The 25,776-nt window shown below is 45.4% G+C and overlaps 2 protein-coding genes across 4 annotated transcripts in view; both read right to left on the bottom strand.

The window, feature by feature from the left end:
• Nucleotides 1-2,622: 2,622 nt before the first annotated feature.
• REEP2 (receptor accessory protein 2) lies at nucleotides 2,623-8,856 on the bottom strand. Of its 3 annotated transcripts, none has more exons than XM_039836210.1 (8): nucleotides 8,702-8,856; nucleotides 6,792-6,939; nucleotides 6,451-6,527; nucleotides 5,017-5,137; nucleotides 4,671-4,784; nucleotides 4,167-4,308; nucleotides 3,934-4,064; nucleotides 2,623-3,846 (listed from the first exon to the last, which is right to left on the bottom strand). In XM_039836210.1, the coding sequence occupies exons 3-8, from the start codon at nucleotides 6,516-6,518 to the stop codon at nucleotides 3,778-3,780; spliced, it is 645 nt and encodes a 214-aa protein (XP_039692144.1). In that variant the 5' UTR covers nucleotides 6,519-6,527; nucleotides 6,792-6,939; nucleotides 8,702-8,856; the 3' UTR covers nucleotides 2,623-3,777. The 3 variants fall into 3 exon arrangements, with proteins under 3 accessions (XP_039692144.1, XP_039692143.1, XP_039692142.1); XM_039836209.1 differs by having other exon boundaries at nucleotides 4,167-4,314; nucleotides 8,702-8,855; XM_039836208.1 differs by having other exon boundaries at nucleotides 6,792-6,864; nucleotides 8,702-8,849.
• Nucleotides 8,857-10,650: 1,794 nt separating this feature from the next.
• KDM3B (lysine demethylase 3B) overlaps nucleotides 10,651-25,776 on the bottom strand; it is a 55,078-nt gene continuing 39,952 nt past the window's right edge. The window contains exons 13-24 of the mRNA XM_039836178.1: nucleotides 24,545-24,672; nucleotides 23,163-23,436; nucleotides 22,169-22,425; nucleotides 19,696-19,962; nucleotides 18,742-18,913; nucleotides 18,298-18,388; nucleotides 18,029-18,159; nucleotides 17,249-17,368; nucleotides 16,152-16,291; nucleotides 15,697-15,873; nucleotides 15,065-15,199; nucleotides 10,651-12,091 (exon numbers count right to left, since the gene is read on the bottom strand). Coding sequence (XP_039692112.1) covers nucleotides 12,011-12,091; nucleotides 15,065-15,199; nucleotides 15,697-15,873; nucleotides 16,152-16,291; nucleotides 17,249-17,368; nucleotides 18,029-18,159; nucleotides 18,298-18,388; nucleotides 18,742-18,913; nucleotides 19,696-19,962; nucleotides 22,169-22,425; nucleotides 23,163-23,436; nucleotides 24,545-24,672 — 1,973 coding nt within the window. The 3' untranslated portion in view covers nucleotides 10,651-12,010. The remainder of the gene's footprint in view (nucleotides 12,092-15,064; nucleotides 15,200-15,696; nucleotides 15,874-16,151; nucleotides 16,292-17,248; nucleotides 17,369-18,028; nucleotides 18,160-18,297; nucleotides 18,389-18,741; nucleotides 18,914-19,695; nucleotides 19,963-22,168; nucleotides 22,426-23,162; nucleotides 23,437-24,544; nucleotides 24,673-25,776) is intronic.

Genomic DNA, 25,776 nt, shown 5'->3' with positions numbered 1-25,776 from the left:
ATGGGGTGTGGGCAGGGAGTGTGCACACAAATTGGTCTTGGTGATTGTTTGAGAATCCATAGCTGTCCTATCTACTTGCAAGAATGCTTTCTTTATAAACCTCTAATTTCAGGGAGTGGGGCATGGGGCATCCTGTTCACCAGAACTTAAGTGGACTGGCTGCAGGAAATATTGTCCCCTGCTGGGGCCAGGGAATCCCACACTGGGAGGGAGCTGCGCCACCTAGTGGACTTTTTCCTCCTTGCAGGCTGCCTTTCATCGCTGCCTCCACCCTAAATATGAGATAAGCTCTCAGGTAGAACCCAAATGACTCTAAGAGTTGAGGTGCCTTCCTCCTCCAGGAAGACCCGACCCAGCTCAGAGAGAGAAAAACTGGGGGAATTTTGGAGGGAGATGATCATGTACTGGCTGAAATTTAAGGTAGTCGAGGAGCTAGCCCTGGATTTTGGCCTGGAAACTGTCTCTCTCTGTTACCCTGGATGCCACAGATGTGGGGACCATGGCCCAGAGCCCCCAGTGCGCCTGCCTCCTATGCCTATCCCCCTTTCCTCCAGGCTGAGCAAGTCTGGGTTCAGTTCTGCTGATCAAGGAAAAGCTGGCACAGGCTGGAGCTTCTAGCTTTTCTCTGACGTCATGGCCTGGAAATCCCATTTTAAGCAGGTTCTCTGGGTGTGGGGCACACAGATAAAAGGGAAGGGAAGCCAGCTGAACCAGCTCCAGGCCTGAGGCCATTCTAACCAGAAACCTCAGGTCTGGAGGGCTGTCTGGTGTCCCCAATGTGGTCTAGGTGTGAGACACAGCCCCTACTCCAAAGCTAATTCTCTCTTAATGCCCACTAGGGACCCAAGCAGTGATCAAGCACCCTCCACATAGCTCTAGCCATACATCTCTGTTCTGACCTCTCTTCCCCACTCCCCTTGCCTATAGGGATCTACTGAGACAGAGGGGAGAGGGCAGATGGTCCCAGGGAATGAAATAGCAAGGGGTCACCTAGACCCAGATGTGTCCCACCAGCTTCCTCCTAGGAGCCTTTCCACCCATTATTTTTGTCACCTTCCATCTCTCGTCTCCTCCCCTGCACCACAGGGGCCAGGCACTGTGCCGAGTTCTAAGAAACCGAATGTTTCCATGGCAACGGACAAATGAGCTTGGAAAGCTGAGCATGTTCCTGTTGACACAGGGAAACTCAGATGTTCATAAAGAGCCTGGCAATGCAGAATCTGGCAGTGACCTCCTTAGCTACTGGTCACTGTGGGTGCAAGTGTGTGTCTGAGTGTGTGTGTGTGTGAGTGCGTGGTGCGTGTGCGTGTTATACTGCAGATGCGATTTAGGTTAGAGAGGGCCTAACCTGGTTTCCTGACCATATGAGCAGTCGCCAGCACTTAAGACATCCCAGCACACACCTGGAAGATCCCAAACGCCATATCCTCCCATACCACTGACAGAGAGCAACTACCTGCCTTGTGGACAGCAAGGCAGAAGAAACGACTTATAAGACCGACGACCTGAGTGACAGATTCAGAATCCAGCACCATCCACTAACCCACCACCCAACCAAACTCAGTCCCGGGACAAGCCCCACAACCGGGCCATCCGGCGCCAAAAGCATAAGTGATGACCCCATCGCGTATACATGTCGGGTGAGGTAAGATAGTTGGCGAGGGAGGCGGTGGCATTTTTAGTGATTTGTCAACCTGTGGTCAGGATTGATAGGTGCCCTCAAGACATCCACTCAGCCCATGCCTCAGCCTCCATTTTCCTTCCACAAGGCTGAGCTGTTTTCAACTGCCTCCTCCTTCTCTCCACTCTTTTCCTTTATCTTCTGATGCTGCTTCTACTCCCCTAGCATATTCTCCCTTCTCCTGAGTTCTGCCTTCCAAGGTCTCATCCTAGCTAGTTGTGCCCCTTTGCCCCTGGTGGCCTTGGCTCTACCTCCCAAGGGCTCAGAGCCTAAGTCCTGCAACCTCCTTCTTTTCTCCAACCTAGCCCAGCAGCTCAGGGCTCAGTCCCTCCCTTCTGGGGCCACATGAACCACCTATTTTGCACTAGTCCTTGGGTACCTGTCCTCCTTGTCTGTTCTCAGGGTCAGACATGAACCATGGGACTGGTTCCCCATCTCCATCTGTTCCCTCAACACACTTGTCTCCTCCTTTCAGAGTCTCTGGCTCACAAGCTCCCTCTAACATTTTTTAGCCTTGCTAGGCACTGTGGCCATCCAGTCCTCCAGCTCTACCCAGCAGTCTATCCTCTCTCCCCTGGAGGCCTCATCGGGGTCTTTATCCCTAGAGCTTACACCTGGCACTTTCCATGTGTATCAGAAAGTCCATTCAGGGAGCGGGGGTCAGGGCAGGATTCTGAAGGACAAGAAATCCTTGAGAGTTGGGGCCCCTAGCCCTTCATAAGTCCTGGTCCATTCTAGTCCCCTGGCTCTATCGTGAACCCCCAAACCACTCTCCCAGACTGAACCATCTCAAGCCTATTTCTTACCTTGGAAATCAGAGCTCCTGGGGTTCACAGTCTGACTTCTTACCCCTCCCTCCCACAGCTTTGGTCCTGCTTCATGCTTCAGGTCCTTCCCACCTGTGGACTAGGTGGGGCACAAACAAAGCACAGAGGCTAGAATAAATGAGGTGCCAGAATTCGGTTTATTGGCTCATCCAGGGCCAAAGGTCCAAAGATCATCTACTTTCCACAGAATTAGGAATCCCTTGGCTCCTAAATTTTTCTTCTTTACACATTCCTCCTGGCCCTGACAGAAGTCATGGGCAGAAGCTGGGGCAGCGAGTGGGCTCTGATGGGTCTGTTCACAGGGGGCCTAGTCTGCTTGGCACAGGAAGAAGATCATGGGGGAAAGGAGGGTGGGCCCCCAGGGGAGGAGGAAAGGAACCACCTCAGCAGGGGCCTCTACAGTGGGCCTTGCCCCAGTCCAGGGGCAGGGCAGGAACGAGAGGAGGCGAAAAAGAATTGAGGACAGGGAGCATGAGAGGTCCCCCCCTGGAGCCCTATTCTCTCATGGACTGGGATCCTCTGAGGCTCAGAGGCTAGAAAGGAGGACCAGGGTCGGGGGAAGGGACAGCTGGCTGCGGGGCTGATGGTGGGAGATGGTCACTGCTGGAGAAAAAGTCTTTTACACTCAACACCCCCATGCCCCAGCCCTAGACCCAGAAAGATACAAACACACTCTCACACACACAGTCCTGGAACCCCAGCTCTTTTTATGGGCACATGTAGCACACAGCCCTACCCAATGCCCCCAGTTGGCCTGGCCATCCTGGTCATTTAAGCACACACTAAGTCTCTGTCCTCCATTCACAGCTGTGGCCTGGAGCCCCTGCCCAGGTTCCCAGAGGCCTTCCCCACTCCCTCCCTTTCCCAGGTGCCTTCAGGCCCATCTCTGGTCCATCTGGGCTGTGACTGCACCCCCATCCCCACCCCATGGAGAGCAGCAGTAGGTGCATGTGAGGACCTCAGAGAAGTGGATGGCCATGGTTTTTAGCAAGGCACTGGGTGGGCGGGCAGGGCTGGAGCAGGGAGAATGGTGGTTCAGGCTCTGAAGAGCCCTCACCTCCTTGGGTGGCTTAGTCCTCAACTCCTGCCCAAGCCTCTACCCTCAACCCCCCGCAGCAGGACCTCCCTCCTCTTTTCCAGGCTCTTCCAGAGGAGTGGCCACTGGGCAGGCACCAGAGACAGCCATCTGAAAGGCCCTAGGGCCTGAGACACGTGGGCTACGGGCACAGTGTGGAGCAGGGGCTCTGCAGCCTGTGGGGCATTGCGACCTCAAGCTGAGTCGCCCCCAGCAGAGGTCTTCTTCTTGGGCCGGGTCTTCGGTGTCTTGGAAGCTAGTGGCTGTCGGAAGGAGGGAGCAAAACAGAGGGCTCAGCCTGGAGCCACCGCCCCTTCCCCATCCCTCCAAGCTCTGGCCTGGGCTCTCACCTCAGCTTTGGGTACTTTTTTGATGGATTTGACCCTCTTAGGGGCCTTGTCTCCCACATCATCCTCAGAGGTCTCTGTCCGGGTATCTGCCTGGTTCGTGCTAGACCTTAAACTCAGGGCAGGGTCATCTCCTGCTTGTGGGGAGAAAAGAACAGGGGGTTCCGGGTATCTCTCTCACCTGGCCACCTCCTTGCCCTTGTGTCCCCATGCCCAACCCCGGGCCTTGCCTGTACCTAAGTCCTCTATGGTGTCCAGGAGGCTGCTGGGGCTGGGTCGGAGGCGGCCGTCAGGGCCCTGCAGGGGCAGTGTATCCTCGTCCCGGATCAGGGTCAGGTCCTGCATGCTGAAACTTCGGAGCTTCTCTGATAGCACCCCCTGGCCCTAGGGTCACCACCACGCACCGGGAGAACCGGAGGAAGGGGCGGGGTGGAGACAGAGGTCACCATAGGGCACTGGGCAGCCACTGGGCTCAGTGCCTTTCCCATACTGTCTTCACCCAGTCCTATGGCAGCACTGATAGGCTGGGGCCACACTTTCCCTTTGGAAAGATGAGGAAACTGTGGCTCGAAGAGTAAAAGTCGCTTAGCTTGAGTGTGGTAGAGCCAGGAGTGGAACCCTGAGCTGCACCAGCCCCAAACCTTCACAGCACTCAGGACAGGGTGGATGCAAAAGGACCTGCCCACGGGGATGCAATGACAAGGGGGGACCCCAGGACCTTGGGTCTGTGAACATCTCACCTTGGCAGCAGCAGTGACCGCGGCATTGGCGGCCAGGTTCAGGCCTCTCTTGCCCACCCTCATCATGGTCTCATAGCTCTTGTCTCGGGCCTGTGTGATGTACTCGTCGATCTCCTGAGGGGTTAGAGGAGAAGGAGGAAGAGGTGAGGGGTGGGCCCTGCTGGCCAGGCCCTGCCCTGCCCTTGTTCACACCTGGACAAAGGCACTGCCTTTTGCAGGAGGCCAGGGTCCTACCAGGTCACTTCAGGCTCTGGCCACCCACAGGGAGGGCCAAGAATGTATGTGGCTGCAGGCACTGGGCGGCCTTGGCCTGGGGGGCTGGCTGGGAAGCAGAGTAGGGGCAAACCTTCTCCTTGTTGGACAGTGTTGGGTGCACGAACTTGCGGTAGAGTACACTGGAGCCCTTGGTATAAGGGGACAGCAGCCATATCACAAAGGCGATCTTGAGCTCAAAGTAGAAGGGGAACCTGTTGAAGGGACAAAGGTAAGAGGCAGAGCCTGGGACAGGGAGTCAGGAGGTACGCTGATCCTCTGTATAACCTTAGCTGGCCCCCCACCCTTTAGTGCATTGGGGTTACCATGTGATCATTCCTAATCTCAAGGAGACTGGAGGGTATGGCTGTGACCCTAAGTGGGAAGGTGAGAAGTGAGCCCAGCAGGAATATCCCTCAGCAGTGGCTTCCTGGCTCTTTTCTCAGAGTCTCAGCCTTCTCCACCTGACAGAAGACCACCCACTCTTCTGTCCTGGGGTCAATCTTACAGGTCTACTCTTGCACCCTTATCCCCTTCTCCTCCTTCCCTCCCTCCCACAAAGATGAGCTTCTCTAGCTGTGCTCTGGATCCCAGTCGTTGCCGCCATGACATGCCCCTTGCTTTTAAGGATTGTTCTCCATTACCCACAGTTCCCTCTCTGGCCACATACTCCTTCATGCAGTTCTCCTACATTCTCACAAAGCCTTCATCAAAGCTCTCTCCTTTGCTTGTGTTAGTTAAGAGGCAACTACACTCACTGCCCTCGATTTTAACCTACTTTCTTTCCTCTGCTAAAATTATTTTTCTCAAAGACTTTAGACTCTTGTACTGCAGGTCCTTGAATATTCACTCAACATCATTTTGTTACTATGCTCATGAGGTGAGGTAAGAAGTTAACTCTTATCTGTATCAATTAGTCTGTGGTGAAATTAGTTTGGTTATATATTACCGCATTACTGCTCAAAGTTGCAGAACCTATCGATGACTTAGTGAGGATTTACCATAATCTACAAATGCAATGATCTTTTATCTTCTACCTCTCTGTAAAACTCTCTTCTTTTGACTTCCAATGTACTGTGCTATGTTGGTCCTCCCTTCCAACAAGCATTTGCCCATTCAATAAACATCTTTGAGTGCCTGCTGTGAATATACAGATGATGAAGACATTCTTTGTCCTCTAAATGTTCATACATAGTCTAGTAGAGTCTAGAAAATGTTTTTAAAATATAAGCATCCAATGTGTTTAGGACTGACTCATTTACAAATAGGAGAGCTGTCACTTGCCCAAGGTCTGGCAGAAACAGCTTTCCTGAATTCTATTGTGGTGCTTTGGCTGCCACCAGAAAGAAGTGTAGGGGGTATGTTTGTTCTTATTCTGCTGATCAAGCCAGGCCTGAATGGGGCGGGGGATATCTAGACCCCATGAAACTGTGGTCTCCACCCTGGGTCTCAATCTGTTTGGCTAGCTGTTTAGAGAAAGTCAGAAGCCCTGGACCCCAAGATACAGGGAGGGGATGCTGGACCTCACCAGGAGAGTATGATATCTGTGAGTGTCTCAGCCGTGGTGAAGAAAGCAAAGACGATCCAGTACATCATCCATTTCACCTGAGGGCAGAGAGGGCAGCGTTGGCTGGGGCCTGGGGAAGCCTCTGGAGGTTTCTATGGGGAAGGAACACTCAGGACCTAGACTTTGCCTAAGGGTCACACCAGGACATGGGGAAAGAAATACACAGGAACCTCCTTTGAACCAGGGTCTCATTAGTGCCAACAGTACTGATACAAAGTCACCCCATCTGTAATGTGACCCACAGTCCTCCCCCTATCTCTGCATGTGGGCTGGATGGGAGATGAAGGGTCATACACACTCACATATTCCTTCACGTTTTTTGTCTTCACGGCCTTGTAGGAAGAATAGGCTGGGTACAGGGTGCCAAAGATGAGCCTAGGGAGGCAGGCATGGTTACTGGGCACCTCGGCCAAGAGGAGTGGCCTCTCCCTCCCAGCTCTGCATCAGTCCCTGGGTAGGTAAGGGGAGAAGGGACAGAACTCCAGAGTGCCACAGCAATTGGTTCGATAAAGTCAGGTCAGGGGTTAAAGTCAAAGCAGTCAAGACTCAGGTGATACCTAAGCATGGAAGTACCAGCCAACTAGGGTGATGCCCCTTTCCCCTTATTTTTCTCCAGCCCTTGAGACACAAAAAGACCCAGAGGGTCCAATGTGGTCCCTTCAGCCATGATCCTTGGTTATGCACAAACATATATGAGAGTGTGGGGGTGTCTAGTCACTGCTCTGGGGCTGTCTTCTCTAGACACCACCATGTCCATACATACCCATCTGCCCTCATCCTCTACTTCCCATCTCAGAGCCAGGCTAGATAGGGCCAGGTCCACAAGAGAACCTGAAACTGCCTAACAGGGCACTCTACCTGGCAGTCAGAGGCATCACTGTGGCCCTGGAGTCCTGGGGAACAGAGGACATAGGGACAGGAGGACCTGGGAAGGGCAAAGAGGTTTATTCCCCCATGTAGACACTCTTGGGACCAGGCTCAGGGTACGGTCCTAGGCTTGAGGATCTGGCTGGAGTGGACTTGGTGGTGACCCCATTAGAGCCCACATACAGGTCACAGGTGAGAGTATGAGAGGACCAATGCCCTCAGGGAACCCTTGTAAACAAAAGGGAAGCAGCCACTCTGATGGCCACATGGAATGAGACTGCTGGATTCTCTCTGGGGTGGCATGGGGGAGAGGAAGGAAGGAGACTCCGGTGGGTCTAGAGGAAGCCAGGACACAAGCACATGACAGCAATGAATGGGAAGAAGGCAGCAAGGAGGGGATTCTGGGGTGTCAGTCCCCCATGGTCGAGGCTGAAAGGCAGAGTCCTGAGCTGGAGCTGAAGTTGGCTGAGCCCTGGGTGGAGCCCCTGCCAGGCCCAGTCCTTGACAGTGTGGGGGTAATGCATTTCCACATGGATCCATCTCATAGGGGCAAGATAATTCCCAACTGGCCTTTGGAGATGGGGTGGGGGTAGAATCCTCAAAGACAAAGTCTGGGGTTGTGGGAGCAGGGTTCCCTCCTGGAGCCCAGGGGAGGTGGGAGGGACATAGCTCAGAGATGTGGCTGACCGCCTGGAATGAAGGCCACCTAATGCCCTCTTCTCCACGGCTTTCACAATCCCAGGCTGAGCACACATATCCTCTCCCCATTACCTCCCACACTTTGTCCTCCAAGTATCTCTACTTCCTGATACCCAGATGTTGCCCGCGGGGGTCCTTCAGAGCATGTGCCTTCATCCCCAACTCCTGACAGTCAGTGGAAGAGGAAGGAAGGACACAGCCCTTTGGGGAGGCCAAAGCTGGGTCCTAAGCTATGGAATGACAAGGCCCTGCTTTGCTCCCCACTCTTCCATTAGCTCTCTCCCCCGAGGGAGATGAGAGCCCAGGTCTAAGCAGCTCCTCCAGCCCAGAACTGGTAGTGGGGGAAGAGACATGCCCACCTTCCCTCATAAATCAAGCCGTGGCGCTAAACCCCTAGAATGAGGGAAGGCGAAGGAGCAGGGAAATTAAAAATAAAAAGGGTGAGAAGCAAGGCCTGCCATGCTCCTCAGTATTCTTTCCAGTCCTGGGTCCTGCACTTCCATGTCTCCGGGGAACCCAAATAGGGATGACGTGCCTTTTGGTGACTGCCGTATGAAACCATGGAGTGGTCCATCCCGGGCTTCAATATCCCTAACACCCATCCCCCATCCCTCTCCCACTCGGCCGCGCCCGCTGCCGCACTCACACCACCAGGCGAGAGATGATCCAGGACACCATGGCGAGACGCGAGGCGGGGACCTGGTCCGGGCCGAGGATGCAGCTGCCGGAGGTAGAGCGGCAGCGGCAGCAAGAGCCGCAGTAGCAGCAGCAGCCGCCACGGGGGCCGCGGAGCGCCGAGCCGCCGCCGTTAAAGGGGAGGTCCCTGCCGCAGCAGCGGGCCGTGGGCGGTGGCGGTTCTTAAAGGGGAGGCCGCAGCAGCTGCGGCGGCGCGCCCCCCGCACCTGCTGCTGTCGGGCATGCGCCTTTGACCCTCAATGCTTGGCCTTCTTCTAATCGCTCATTCACCTTTCTTGAATTCAAAGCCCTTGGGCTGAGGTCCTCGGAGGCCTTCACGGTTCCATCCGGACATCCCAGCCCTTCCCCTGTCCTGTCCACATAGGGCTGAAAGACTTAAACATCCCACGAGGAATAATAGCTATAACTTGAGCGCCATGTGCCAGGCCTTGAGCTAAGAGCGTCACATGCATTGTTTCAGTGAATCCTCAGGACCATCCTCTAAGGTAGAGGTTATAATTATCCTCATTTATAGATAAGGTAACGGAAAGATTACGGAGGTTCAGTAATTTACAAAGTGTCACAAAACGACTAAGTCATGTTGCTAAGATATTAACCCAAGCAGCTTATTTTGAACAGGCTATTTTCTTCCACTTGCTGACTAGCAAACCTCCCTACCCCATCACAGGTCCTGTAAAGACACCCACCCAAGGACTCCTGAAGTCAAAGTTATAAGTGCATCTGTCTACCCCATCTTTTCTTGACCATCACCAATCACTCCAGTTGGGAGAAAATCCTCTAATCTGACCTGCTTTTTTTTTCCCAAATTGTCAGTTCCTAAACTTTGCAGGGAGCTCTAAGCTATCCAGGTGGATACCCTGGGGCAGGGGATTCAGACCTTCTTCAAATGCCTGGAGTCTAGGCTGGAGATGGATCCAGGGGCTCCAGTTCCACCCCCATCAGCAAGCACTGGCAGCTGTGAATGCCCTAATTCTTAAGACATTTATATCCAGAATGTAGGCTAGCCCCGAGCCAGCCTCCTGATTTTTACCAAAGCAACAAAGCTCCAACCTTTACAACCCGCCTTCCCCTCACTGCTTTCCTTTCCTGTCCCATTTCAAAGCTTCTGCATTCATTTGCCCTTTATGCAGAGGTGTAATCCTTCTGGAGATCACAGTACCAGCCCGTGACCACCCAGGCTGAAAGGACATGCTCAGGGCTCTGTATTTCGTTTAAGGTCTTATTCAAACTATCTTTGAACCACACAATGATCTATTTCCACACTGACAATTGTATTTTCAGGCTCACTTTGGAAGATGTTTTCCAACAGGCTCCAGAGAAGCAGCCTCTAATGACCTCTTCCTGCTATTCTTTACAACTTCCTCTTCAAAAGGCCTTTTCTAGTTGGAATACACTCTGTCCTAAACCCTCAAGCCACTTTAACTGCTGCTCGATAAACAAAGATAAATCCCATTTGGGTCTTCTTTCACCAACTCTGAGGTGGATCTAGAGCCACGTTTCATATGTAGACAGCCAGGCCTCCTGCTTTGAGGAACCCCACCACTGATTGCCCCAAACCTTGCTCAGGCCATCCCCTTGCCAGGACCCTTTCTCCCTAGACTGTGCCAGGAAGGTAGGATTCCACCTTTCCACTCCATTCACTGAGTATAAACCATGGGAAACCACCTCTCTTCCCACCTCTAACTGGTATGGCCACTTCTCACCCCCAAGCCCTCAAACCACAATGACTTGGCACTTTCTTCTCCCAACTGGGAACAAATTCAGTAGCAAAGGATAATAATCAGATGTAGCAATGTAATGACCATCTGAAAATGAACCATCCTCTACCTTCAACCCCAACCTCCACCTGGCCTTGATTTTTAGAATAGCTGGCACAGAAAGAACTTAGTCCACTCCAAACAGATTTGTTAGATTTTTAATAAGAACATGGAAATCCCAATCAGCCCTTCAACAAAATTAAAATACAGAAAGTGAAATTAAAAGTATTCTACAGTAAATGACTTTTATTTAAAAAAAAAAAAAAAGTAACTGTGAACATATAAACAAGCCTGCAGGGCACTACAGTACAGCCGGAAAGAAGATAGATACATTTTCCAATGTACCCATGGGCCAATGAATCCATTATTTTCAAATAAATTCTTAATAAAACTCCACTGAGTTGGAAAATTTTGCTGAAAATATTTCTGGACAAAAAACCCAAAAATCAAAAAGCCTCATGTAGGAAAATCAAACTTTCCTTTGAATTTGGAACTGTAAGAGGAGTCCCAAGGGAACGCTGGTAATAGGTGGAAATGGTTCCTGGAGTCACCAGTGTGTGCATGTGTGGAACACACCACAGCTCAGACATGACAAAGTTCTTTCTCAGATGGCTGTTCCCTCAAGATAGGACTGAGACGGGGAGATGGGGGGTGGTGGTGGAACTAAAAGAATCCTAAAAAGCCAATTCTCTTAAATTCTGCTTTGGCTGATTTTTGTGCTATAATGGGCAGTTGATTTCTAAAAATCATATTTCTTCAAAGAGTTTTATTGAAAGGAAGACTAAATGTAATGTGCCTTTCCTCATAAACCAGGAAAACAACTGTGGTATTTCAAAAATTCTAAAAATATCTACTTTCATGAAATAGTAACTATTTCACTACAAACCTATTTTTCACTAAATACACACGTTTCCTAATCCTGGAGCCTCCTGGGAAAAGCAGTGGGTTCTCCCTGGGTCCTGCAAGACTCCAGTGCTCACGGGAGAGATTGTGGGGAATGGCTTCACCCCGTCACCTGGGATGGGTGGTGTCAGAGGTCACGTGCAGAGACACAGTCAGGCTTTTCCCCCAGGCATGGTTAAGCAATTAGCCCCTACTTGTACCAGTTATGTGATTCCCCCTACCTCCAAACCATTCCCACTTAAGTAGGCACAAGAGAAAAGAAAAGGTGTGCCCACATTCCTGGTTTCCACAAATCTTAAATCACAAGAATGTGCAGGAAAGCCTAGCGATGTTCAGGCAATTCAGAGTCCCAAAAGGCCACAGGATGGGAATGTGGCACCCTCAGCTTGGAATCTGAAACTGTGTGTGTGAACAGTGCGACTTTCCTGTGTCAACCTTCGGTGTTGAGGCAGCATAGAAGAGAGTGGCTGGAGAGTTTGTAATACTGACCACACTGGCTCCGAGTGAAGGGTCTCTGCTCCAGCAGAGAACCCTGCCGTTCCCTGTATGTGTGTGAGTGAAAGACCTGCTTCACAGGGGAGTTTTGAATTCCTCCATGCCTAAGACCTTGCCAGTTTGGATTCATGAGCCTTGAGGGTGCCAACAGCATCTTTCACTGCGTGATAAATGATGTTCTTCACCTGGAGAGAGCAAACAGCATGGTTAGTTCATGGCAGGCCCACGCTGTCTTCTACAAATGAAAATGTATGTTCTACACTGTCTATATAAGCCTACTGGTTAGTGAAGAAACCCCTCAACTAGCACTGCATGCTTCCCAAATCAATCCCAAAGGTAATTTTCAAGTCACACAGGATATAGGTCTATATTCAAAAAAGAATGATGAAATAATTTGAAAGGCTATATAATCACCATTATGTATGTGTTAACTATGTGCTAGGCACCATTGCTAAACTCTATATGTGGACTTTCATTTAATCCTTACCATAATCTTATGAGGTAATCTTTATTATCCACATTTTACAGATGAGAAACTGAGGAAACCAAGGTTCCATGGTGAAGAACCTTGCCTAAGGTCCTGTACCTAATAATGCACTAATAAATAAATGAACGGGACTACATCAAACTAAAAAGCTTCTGCTCAGCAAAAGAAACTGTCAACAAGGTAGAGACAACCATCCAAATGGGAAAATATATTTGCAAGCAATGCCTACAATAAGAGCCTAATATCCAAATATACAAAGAACACATACGACTCAATAACGAAAAAACAAATGATCCAATCAAAAAATGGGCAGAGGACCTGAACAGACACTTCTCCCTAGAGGACATACAAATGGCCAACAAATATATGAATAGATGCTTAACATTGCTAGCTAGTAGGGAAATGCAAATCAAAACCACAATGAGATACCATCTCACACCTGTTAGAATAGATATAATCAACAAATAACAAATGCTGGAGAGGATGTGGAGAAATAGGAACCCTCATACACTGCTAGTGGCACTGCAAATTGGTACAGCCACTATGGAAAACAGTTTGGAGGTTCCTCAAAAAACTAAGAATTGATCTACCATATGATCCAGCAATCCCTCTACTGGGTATTTACCCCAAAGACTTGAAAATCCATATCCGAAAAGATATTTGCACACCGATGTTCATAGTAGCATTATTTGCAGTGGCCAGGACATGGAAGAAACAGAAGAATCCTATGACAGATGATGGGATAAAGAAGCTGTGGGATATATATACACAGTAGAATATTACTCAGCCATAAGAAGAGATGAAATACTGCCATTAGCGACAACATGGATGGACCTTGAGATAATCATGCTAGGCGAAATAAACTAGACAGAAAAAGTTGAAAATCACATGATATCACTTATATGTGGGATAAAAATCTAAAAACAACAAATGAGCAGGACAAACAGAGACTCATGGACATGGATAATAGACTAGTGGTTATCAGAGGGTAGAGGGGAAGGGGGAGGTATATAGGGTGGGTAAAGGGTAAATATGTGGTGAGAGAAATAAATTTGACTATGGGAGGTGAACACACAGTGTAAATATATATATGCCTGTTAAAATGTACAGGTGAAACATTAGATTTCATTAACTAATGTCACCATAAAAAAATAATTAATTAAAAAAGAATAATAAAAAAAATTTTTTTAGATTTAAAAAAGAATGCACTAAAACAGGTAAGATTATTGTCTAAAAGGAAAATGTTATGTTTGAAGTAGGAAAATACATTAAAAGTTATTTAAATAAACTAGCCTAAAGACAGTTTAAAATGAACAGGATAAAGACAGTTTTACACCAAGATGGTGATTATTTTGGGGGAGGGAAAGTGGGGAGATGGAGTGGGAAGAGTACATGAAGACTTCAGCAATATAGTTGTTATATATGTTTATGTTATATATGTGTACATATGTATATGACACTTTATTTCTTGAGCTGAGTGATGGGCACATGAGCCCCCCTGTACTATTCTCCATTAAATTTTTTGTATTAATTCAACAAATATTTACTGAGTACCTACTGTTGTGTCCAATACTGTGCTAGGAAAAGCAGTGAATAAAACAGTAAAATCCCTGCCTTCGAGGAACTTAAATAGTTTACATTCTGGTAGGGATAAAAACATAAAATACAAAGTATGTTAGATGGTAAAAAATACTACAGAAAAAAATAAAGCAGTGACAGAAGACTGGGAGTGCTGGAGATGACCTGTTAGAAGCAGAGATCTATTGGAGATGGGGTCTGAAATAAGTATACCTGAATATTTGCATTATATCTATAATATCAATGTTATCTATTTATCAATGTGATAAACTGTGTATAAGAACTTTATGATTGAAATGTTCCATAATTTTGAAAAAGGAACAGCAAAACACATCAGACTCAAGGTCGAAGGCAATTTAATCTACCAGGAACCAGGAAAAATCTTCGACCTCATCAGTCACTGATCACGGAAAGCACACCTGAGCCACAGGCATGATAAAGGAAAACTCTCCCATAGACCGAGAGAGATGTATTCAGATGGCTGAAGTTTGACCTAGGGAAACTTGCTTCCTTACTGTTTCTTCTTTTTATGGTACTAAAGCACCCAAGTGTATTAATAATAAGATTCTTCCCTGAAAATTCCAATCTATTTGAGGAACAGAAGAAAACAGAAGAATAATCTGATTGTCCAGCTTAGATCTGCAAGGGGAAAACAATCTTCACCCCTGTGAATGCAATTCTTAAAGACACGGAATGCAGTCATGAAAACAGCTCTATAGAATTGAGTCTGTACAGAAACCTGCTGTGAGAAGCAGCTTCAGAAAAACAGACCTTCTCCAAAACATCTTGAGAACAAACTGCCACAGTGCTTTTCTCACCTGCTTGGGGAAGTCAGTCTAGTCATAGTTACTAACCCTGAAACACTGTATCTCCCAAGGGCACACTGGAAATGACTAAGTTAAAAGAAAGGTACTCCTAAAGCCAAACCTGAAGAGGACTGATTAAATACTTCCTAGAGGGAGGGCTCCATACCCCCAAACATGGTTCCTTTAATCATCTGTCCACAGTCTTCAGAAAGCAGAATGTGTCTCCTGTGTATGTAACTGAGTAGGAGATGAGAAGACAGGGTGGGGATGAAGGAGGAGCCATTTACCTGCAGTTTATCCTCATGGTTCGTATGAGTGTTAGAGAGATGCCTAAATTCCTGTGTTAGGCGGAAACAGTGCTTTACATGTTCTGGAGACACAAAGTCTTCTGCTACTTTTATGCAACTGTATAGATTGTGCACCTGGGAGGGGAAAAGAAGAGGGAAAATATTAGGCATTGGAGATTTGATAACACATAAAAAATATCCATGATATAGTTTAAAAAACCTTAGAAATACTTATAATAATATTCCATTTTTATAAAAATAACACACGCAGAAACATTCTAAATATAAATTTATAAATAAAAACAGTATTTGCACAGTAAAGGATCTGGAAAAATAGACACCAAATTGTTAACAGTAAGCTACCTCTGAGGAAGGCAGGATAGGGGGACTGAAAGGGGGTATGGCACAGGGTGCTGAGCTGGGACTTCCACTTTTTCAACAGTTTCCATTTAAAAACTTTTAAATGAGCATTCAAAATTACATAGAAAAAAATTTAAAAAGCAAAAAATAAGTAGTAATTTAAGAGCAATCTATCTACTCCAGACATTTATATCTATTGCCAGATGAGCAAGAAAGTCAAAAATAAGGAAGCCCATGGAACTGTGGAGCCCAATCCCTAAGATGGAACCCACCTGGTGTGGGGCTCCAGCAGGTATGAAGACAGCATCTCCCAGGAACTGAACGATGGCCCAGCCTTGTACACCATACTCTTCATAGAGTCGCTTACGGAGGGTCTGGTCCAAGTACCAACTTTGGTCATGAATTGGGTCATGATCAGGGGGATTCTCTTGGCCTTGCTCTTCTCCAACCTGAAGCCATGACCAAAAGACAAAGACAGAAAAATCGACAGATACATAAAAATTATTAACAGCATAAATCCAACTTGCTGTAGCAATGTCCCTGGTGGGCCACAGCTTCTGCTGTATTCAATAAACATCCTCTAGGTGTAGGTTCAGCTCTTTGGAGCATTTTGACAAGAGGCACAGGTCTTTAATGCCAAGTGACTCCACATGAGAAACCCAAAGCAGGCTGTCTCAGCATCCCCAGACCCCTAATCTGTGAGCTGCGAGCCCACCCAGGAGCATACCTTTCGGAGGAGCTCCCGGATCTTCTCTGCATCCTTGGCTGCATAGATATGCCACAAAGCACCGGGCTTCTCCTTTCCATCGTGAATCCTCTGCTTTGTTACCTCATCAGCATCTCCCTCGTCAATTGTCTTGAGTACCTCTGAAAAGAGCAAAAATGCCACTTACCAATGTAACCAGTGCCTCTAAGTAAAATGTCTAATTCAAACAAGTTTAATCTCAAGTTTAATATTGTCCTTCTGGAGTAATATAAGGTAGATTCAAAACTCACATTGATCTAAGCTTCCTATACACAGGAGAAGGGACCCATATCTTCCTTACTTAATAAAGACTCAGCATTTTTTGGAGGTAGTTTTAAAACATATTTCTTGTTCAAACTGTGTAGCCATATCTGATGTCCAAATTGCAGATTATTTCCTGTTACAGGTAGATGGACTCTATATACTTTATCAAGACCTCTTCAAACTCTATGGAGTCTATGGATTTAAGGCCACAAAGTGTAAAGCTTCTCTGGCAAGTTAAGAGGGCCAGCTTCTAATGCTTATCTCTTATAATCCCTTAAGGGTAACACAACAGAAGGATCTGCAGGTGTACAGCATCAAAAGCAAATGTGTGGCAGGAAATATACCAAAGTAATGATGTGGATTATCGCTGAAACTTGAGATTTTTAGTTACTTATTCTCTTCTTTAAAATTGCCTATGTTTTCCACAACTTTCAGTAATTACACGTTAATCTTACACTGAGATAGGAAGTACAAATGCAGCAAAATATCACTTTTATGCTTCCTGTCTGTGAAAGTGCCTTGTCACTCCACAGTTGATCTGGCTGATAGACCAAGTAGGCTGGTTTGCCCTTTCTTCTTCATTCCTTTTTGTGATGCTAAACACTCAGTGGAAAAGGGCTGGTCAGAGATACACAAGTAGCACTCTTCTGTTAGAACTTCCCTTCGTCTAGCAACATCCACGGGGCACCTACTATGCATCAGGTCTGGCAGAGATTTAATAAAAAGCTTTTGGCCCGACTGAGGAGGAAGAAACCCAATTCCATTCCTGAGGCCAAGCCTCATCATTCCGAAGCAGTGGGTTCTAAAAATTGTACCTTCATCATGAGCACCTTCCCCGATGGGGATCCCAACATACACCATCACGTTCACTGCATCAGACACATCCAAGTGAAGATTTGTTGTGCCAACTCTTCTATCTTCTGCTGTTATCAAGCCTGATGGTAAAAGGAAGATATGCAAGGTGAAAGGAATATTCTAAAGAATCCACACAGACCCTGTAAGTGAAAACATACTCTAAGATGTTCTTAAATGAGTAATTTTGGGAGAATGCAGTTTATCTGTTTATCAAGAAATCCTCTCATTTCTTTTCTAGTGTTTTAAGACTGATTTCTAGCTTGGCTGACACTATCATTAGCTTTGGCCACTGCACCAGTTCCATCCCACCCCCTCCTAAATGATCTCTTCTTCAAAAGCAAAACAGAGCTGGGTATTAGTGATATTCAAATGAAGTTTGGTTTTCACAGTGATTTAGGACATTAGTGAGGCTTCACAAAGAGCTGGTTGGGTAGCATGACACTCGGACTTCTTCACTGTTATTTAATCAAGTCTCTTAAAAACTAAGAATCATGTCTCCTTGGATAGAATTTTTGAGAGTCAACTTTCTAACTACTGGAGACATACAAGCTTATGGATTGGGCCCATATGAATATCATGCAAATCAATACGACAAAAGCAAACATACTGAAAACCCTCCTGGATACTATTATTATTAACTTCTCCAGAACCTGACACTTCTCCTCTATCATCTCTACATTCCCTATAGGTGAGATGGGAACAACAGTGTCCAAAAAGGCAATATGGCGTCGCTCTCATACCATAGGCATTGTACATCTTGGGGCCCAGATCGGGCCTTACAAAGTAGCTGGGTAGCCTAGAGGCCAGATTAAGCCTGCCATCTCGTTTGGTATATTCTGGCAGAGGAAGGTTCTCCATCAGATCTTCAAATCTACAAAAAAGCAGGAAAGATGACTTAGATTGTCACTGGGAAAAAAAGCAGAGAAGCAAAGTTCATTTTCCTGTCATTTTGTGATGGCTTCAGCAAGGCAAAAAAGTCTTTCAAGATGACCCATTGCAGTTCACTAACCTTGTTGGCATCATGTCCCGAAAATCTTCCCCAGGAGGCCAGTCCTTGAGTTTAAGCACCATTGGCTGTCCATCTTCTGACCGTAATCGCTCTGGAAGACAGAAAGCACTCCTACAAACATCTGTTGGATTGGCCTGATTTTCCAATGACTATAAGTTTTAGGAGATTAAGCTCTTATTTTCAGACTTGTAAGCTCCCATAATGGACTAGATGGGCTTTGTTTTCTTCACCCACTGCTTTAGTACATGCTATATTTATCCCCCTTCTGTAGAGTGAAAGTGCTCCACACACCCTATGAGCTTAAGCTCAGGTGTGCTCTGGGAGACATGTGACTGCCATGTGAGCTACCTGGTTGGTACCAGGAAAGAATGTTTCTCCCCACAAGAGGATATAATTTGTTATTCCAAGGGCAAGTTTGGGCATACAGATGTCAAAGCTACTTACTGCATATAATCTCGAAGCCATCCCAGAAATCCCGAACTTTCACATCAGAAATTATAGCACAGTTCCTGCAGTTCACCAAGTCCACATCCTGGTCTCCAAATTCCTGGCTAAAAGCTTCTGGCTTCCAGAGTTCAGACTTGAGCTTTTTATGTACCCCTGAAACCAGCACTGGCTGTGGAAACAAAAGTACCCCATTTAGCAAACACTTTTAGCTCAGGACTAAGGGACAGAACAGAAGGATTTCCTGGGAACCACCTCTTCTTCTCCATGATGATTTGTTGTTCCTTCCCAGTTTCGGAATCTATGGATTTCAACATGTCAGCTGAGGCCAGTTAAAACTACTCCTGCTCCATTATTATACTTGATTCTTACCCTGGGAGCATACCATAGAAATCACTTCTGTTGCCCTGGTACCTACCACTATTTTGAGGTCAGAGGACAAAAGCTGACAAATGTACCTTTGAGAATACTTCTTCACAATGAGAATGAAAAAAAAATCTAGAGAATTCCATAACCTCCTCGTTCCCCAAGCACCTGCTAAAGTATAAAAATCAGGGAGTGTCATCACACTATCACACAAACTTCTGTGGCCTTGAAACATTTATCTAGAAAAGTACCACCCGCTTCCACCTACCTTCACCTTCCCCCACATCACACTTAAGGATTTTCCTCTAAAGGTGTCATTAATACCAGATCACCACCTAACAGGAATTTCAACTGCCCTATTAAGAACACAGAGCTACACAGCTTAGAAATAAACGAATCTACAGTGTGTTTTTAGGAATCTTCTGATTTTGAAAAATCCAAGAAAACTCGAAGTAGCAAGGCTGTATACAATGAAATTGCTTATGTCTAAATCTCCCTGGCTAAAGATCTCCTAAAGAGAATTGCCAACTCTCCTGGTAGCTGTGGCAGGCAGATAGACAGCCCAGGGAACTTCTTATTCTTACTTACCTGGCCTTGCTTCCAACACTCTCGAAAGATCTTCCAATTATTTTTGTTGCTGGGGTCATGGAGACACAGAAGTCTCCCATCACAGAGCCAGGAGTGAGAGGTATGTGGGTCCAGAACATTTAACCCCATCACCATCTCCTTCACCTCCTTTTGGGCATCAGTCAAGTTACAGGCCCGCTTTGCAGCATCTGAGGTTTTCTTATTTTCTACCACTGAGGCAATGATGTGGTCAAGGAAGTTGGGTAGGCTGGCCTTGTTCTTCACCCCCTGCCAAACACAAATCCACCAGGTAAGTTTGACTGAAGCAGCATGAAAAGAGCATTCAAAAAATTTGTCTGACAGTTGTATTTATAAAAATTTCTGATCTATTTGATTAGATTTCATAAAAGTTATTGAAATGTGTTTTATAATTGGAGGGCGGAGCCTATAAGTCAGTATCTTAAAATTCCCTATCCTTTATATTTGCTTTTACATTAATGAAGAAAAAGTACAGAAAGATCCCCTTTGCCTTAAGAGATTTGACATCTAAAAAATATCTTTGCATTTAGCCTTGCATATGCATATACATGTAGACTGCAGGGACCACAGAATGCTGTAACTGAGTGAAAAAGATAATTTACTTTGAAGGTTATCAATTTTTTTCTGGCCAGCATACCCAAGGGATACAATACTTAGGCTTTTGTAAACTTGATAATCCTATGCCTGAAGTGTCGCTAATCATTATTTCTATAGAATATATGTCATCATATAACATCCTGGAAAATTTTTTAAAAAAATGGAAAACTGGGGCTCAGAGCAAGTATATATATAAAGAAGAAAAAAAAGAAAAAGAAGAAAAAAAAGCCAAAGTAATTTTTTAAAGTCATTTATCCAAAAGAGAGACAACCTACACTGTACAGGGCTCAACCACCCACAGCTCATCACATCTTGGCCATTAATCATAAAACAAAATGTGAAACACTTATGTACTTGTTGAAATGATCTCTAAAATATATAAACTGAAAACAAAAACACTATGTAGAACATTTGTGTAAAAAGAAGGGGAAAAAGCTATAGACACATGACAAAGCACTGAAAGGAGACTCATGAAACAATAGCGACCTTCAGAAAGGGAAATAGGTGGCTAGAAGACAATGGTGGGAAAGAGACTTTTCACTGTATCTTTAAAATTGTGTACCTCTCGTGAATTCATTTGTTCAGGAAATGCTTATTAAACACCTACTATGTATCAAACACTATGGCACTAGGTACACAGTGGTGACTAAAACAGTCAAAAATGCCTTTAGAGAGAGACAAGACAGACAATAAATAAAACATACAGTAAGTCATATGGTAATAAGTGCTATGGAAAAAATTTTAAGTGCAGAGAAAACATATATGAGTGGAGGATGGGAGCAGAATGGACTTTTAAAAAGGGTGATCTAAGAAGAAAGCTTACTGAGAGATGACGTTTCAGGAGCGAGAAGAAACCGTTGATGAAGCTAGCCATATGGTTACATGGGAAAAAAAGGTCTAGTTGGAAGAACGGACAAGTGCGAAGGCTCTGAAGAGGGTACATGATGGGCCATGTTCAAGGAACAGCAAGACGGTAGGTGTGGCCAGTGCAGAGTGAACAAGAGGAAGAGTGGTAGTTGAAGTCAAAGAAGTGAAGATGCAGAGATAGGGCTGGAGCCTTACAGTTCACTGAAAGGACTCTGCTTATAAGTGAAACAGAAAGCCTTTGAAGGATTTTAGGCAGAGGTGACATGTTTTGACTTACATTTTATTTTAAAAGGATCACCTAGCTGCTGTGCTGAAAATGGACTGTAGAGTGGAAAGAGAAGAAATAAAGAGGACCTGTATAAGGAGTTTACTGCAAAAATTCATGCAGAGAGGATATTGCCTCAGACAAGAGAGGAAGCAGTGGAGCTGATGAGAAATGGGTGGACTCTGAACACATTCTGAAGATCAGACAGAAAGGGTTTGCTGACAGATTAGTTATGAAGTATGAGAGAGAGGAGTCCCAAATGACCCCAAGATTTGTGGCTGAGCAATTGGAAGAATGGAGAAGCCACTGACCAAGAGAGGAAAACTAAAGGAGGAGCAAGCTTACAGGCAGATCACGAATGTGGTCTTAGATGAATTAGGTTTGAGGAGTCTATTAGATATCCAAGAGAATGCAATATGAATGTACTGTCTAGGTTAAAAAAAAAGAAAAAGAAAAAAAGTCTGTCAAGAAAATAAAGTGATTTCTACTGATGACTGAAAATTTCAAAGTCTCAATTTCTACTGACTTCCTAACATGGCATGAAAGGTTCACTACTTAAAAGGAATGCAAACATGCCAAAAATTAATGTAAAGAAAGATCTTATTGGCTGGACAGACAATGAAGAGAACACAAGTCACCCACATACCCTCTAACCCAGTTATCAGCTCTCTGATGGTTCTTTCATGGGAAAGCAGCAAAGGCTAGAGTTGTAGAGGGGACACTTACTGCTGAGGATGTAGAGAAGACCGGGGGGAAGGGTATGCCTGTGTCCAAGGGGGTTTGAGGAAGTTTTCCGGGCCCGGAGTGAAGGAGGTCTCGAAGGCTAGAGCCTTCGGTTTTGTTGTTGGAGGCAGTGGGACCCAGTAACAGACTGTTAAAAAGCTTTGGAGTCAACGGAGAGACCTTTGCAGTGGAGTTGAACGAGTCCAGCCCAAAGGGTGAATGAGACTCTTTATTGAGCACCGACCTCAGGGACCCTGCTTCTGTAAGAACATAACCGGGAACAGCATTAGGCATGACAAGAACACCCAGTAGGCAAATGACTCCTAAAAATCAGCCAAGTGGGAAGAGGAAAGATTCTACCCTCCCCTGCCCCCCAAACTACATACGGTTTGTCTGGGCCAAGCCTGATGAGCTATTACTATGGTAGGTCTCATGGCCAAGGAGCTATCCTACTTCTTCCTTTCTTTTCCAGATCTGGATTTCAAACTTCCTTCTGTTCCCATCCATCCTTCATCTCCCTCATTTTCTAAGATAGTGTTTCTTCAAGTGGGTCTCCACAACACTTGTATTGGAATCACATGGAGTACTTATTAAAAATTGAGATTCTTGGTCTTACTCTAAGACGTCCTCATTTAATAGTTCTGGTGGGGCACAGAAATCTGCATTTTTAACAATTTTCCCCATGATTCTTGTGCCCATTAAAAAACTAAGTCTAGCCCTCGAACCTGGCGGCATAACAGAGCCATCTGGGAAGATTATTAAAAACCTTGCATCAATTCTGACTAAAAAGGTCTGGGGTAGAGCCCAGGCATGTGCCTTTAAAAAAAGCTCCACTTTTAGAAAGAAGTTGAAAAGGATTCCCTCATTTTATGTGATCGGCCAGAGAAAGCAAGTGGTATGTTTCATACATGTGGATGGTAATGTGTGAGTCTGAAGAATCCCAGAAAAACTCAAGTGTTCCACCTACAGGCAGAACAGAGGTTTGCATCCATCTCACCTTTTGTTTCTTCTTTAGCCTTTTGAGTAGCTAAATCCGCCAACCAGTGCAGGGCAGAGGAGGGTGGGGCTGTGTCAGGGCAAGGGGGCCTGATGGCTTTTAGCTCACTATTGCTATTTGATGCCAAACTCTCTGCTTTTGGAGGCTCATCAACTCTGATGTCAGTACTGTCGGCTTTGGGATCGGGCTCTGGAGCTGTTACCGCTGCAGTTCCTCCTCCGCTTGAGAAGGTGGTTTCATTTCCAGAAGAGGCACTAGGGTTTATGCTAGGAAGCTAAAGCACAGGAGGCCAACATGGTTAGAGGGCTCTCTTTGTGTAGAAAATGTAAAATACAAAGAGTATTGGCTGCTGACACTAAGTAGGTCTGGGAAAACAATCTGAAATTGTCCCATAAACTGCTATTTCATTCACTCATTCATTCACTCATTCATTCATTCAACATAAATTTATTGAGTCCTATGATGTGACAGAAACTATGCTAGGTTATGTGGAAAGAGCAGTGAATAAGACTTGAAAATAAAATAGGGTTTTGTTTAGTATGTCTGAGGCTCAAATTCTGCAATGGCAAAATGGTGATTAGAACCTGACCTTATAGAGCTGTTCTGAGAATTAAATGAGATAGTACATGCAAAGAACTTAGCATAGTTTCTGGCACACATAAACTCAATAAATGTTTATTACTCTATTGCTAAATTTTCCACATGATTTGCTCTAATATGGCAACCCTACTGAAAATGTATGTCAAGATTCTTAAGCATTAATCTCTATGCCTCTTTTGACTATGTGTTAGTAGTAGCATTCCTGGGCCTGCAATGTAAACAGTTAGTGTGTGTGTGTGTGTGTGTGTGTGTGTTTAAAAAACAGCCTCTTGTTCAAAATAGTCATCGTCAGAAAGTAATGACCTCCACCTCTGACAGAACAATGACAAAATCAACAGCCTCTGGAAGTCTGGAGGCCTGGATTGCTTTCTGGGTAGGATGATCCCAGCTCAGAATGCCAATATTCATATTTCTGTTCTCTGTACCTAACATGACAAGGACAAGGACTATACACACAGATGGGTTGGTATTCCTAGTAACCTTTTCTATACTCTTCACCAGCACAGGACCCTGAAGTATAAATCTTGACAAAATGAACAGAATCTCTTGTGGTATTTAACAACTAAGTCTGAATTGGTTCTAAAGATGAAACTTTTGCCAGTCAGGAGGAATTAAAACCCTTTGAGTAACTCTTCTTAGGTTCTTTATAGAAAGGCTTTCTTTCCTATTCCTTAATTTCTCAGGAATCCTAGGAAAGGCTGGGGCAAGAGGTAAAAAATGAAACATTTCCTGGTACTAAGAACTTAAGTTTCATTCAGTTATACCCAAAAACACCACTTTACCTGTGACATCCCATTGGTGACAGCAGGTCTCAACACAGATTTGTTTTGCCGACTAATACAAGGGCAGTTGGCTTTAATTCCCCACTTGCCACGGGCAGCATGTACCATGTCTCCAATATTATACAGAGCTGGAAAAAAGACAATAATAACACTTAACATCAGAATGCTTGAATGTGCCAAGTATTGTGTTAAAGACCTCATTTACATTATCTCACTCAATTCTTACCACATTTCCACGAGGTAGCAGCTTTTCTCCTCAATTTTTGATGATGAAACTGAGACTCAGAAGTTAGGTTGTTTACTCAAGTACATATAGTTGGCCAATAGAAGTACTAAGACTTTAAACCAGGTATACGTAGCCCTAAAGTCTGTGTTCTCTTAACCATTCATTAATCTACACTTTCTCCCTCCTCTACAAAACCTAACACGGTGTCCTCCAGGGGAAACTTATAAGGGTAGATTCCTTAATGTGGAAGAGTATGTAAATATTTTGAAATGTATACTTAAGATTTATGTACTTTACTGTAAGTTATACATAAAAAAAAAAAAAAAAAGAAGTAGGAGAAAAAAGGATCAATGTAGACTTTACACAAACCTTTAACCAATGCTTGCACCAGCAGTGCACAGGCACCCTACCACTGTACTCAGGGAGCCCTTCTGCTGCTGGGAAGCAATGGGGTATAAAGGATCCAGGAATGCACCCCCCTCCCCCACCCCACTTTCTTTAGTGGAGAAGAATATAGGTAGCAGTTCTGCAGATTCGCCATCTTCGATGCATGTATGTTAGTGGAAGAATACAAGCTGGAAACAGACTTTCTGGAGGAATCACTGAAGTAAACTGGGAATGTGACACAAATATGACCATTTATTCCTACTGTTAAGCTGCCTTCTTCATGGTCTGAAGAGGTTTGATTAGCTTCAGCAAGATTTTTAACAAGCCTAAAACCAAAGATCTTTCTGGCAGCATGGGGACTGACTTTTTCTATTCTGGTCCTGCCAACCATAGGAATGTAAAATGCTATCTAGAAAAGTAGTAACCAGATATCATTTGCTCTCCCACCAGAAAGGTGAAGCAAAAAGTGTGCAGTGGCTGCATACAATCTAACACATATATAAAGAATCAACTTCTCAGAGATATCTGCTGAGGCTTCAAAACAGAAAAATCAGGCTGAGACAAATCATTTCGACAAACTTTATGATGCGTGAGTTGTATCTCAATTAAAAATATTTTC

Source organism: Pteropus medius, unplaced genomic scaffold (assembly GCF_902729225.1).
Source record: "Pteropus medius unplaced genomic scaffold, Ma_sr-lr_union100, whole genome shotgun sequence".
NCBI classification, from domain to species: domain Eukaryota; kingdom Metazoa; phylum Chordata; class Mammalia; order Chiroptera; family Pteropodidae; genus Pteropus; species Pteropus medius.
This window is presented reverse-complemented; position numbering and strand designations above follow the sequence as displayed.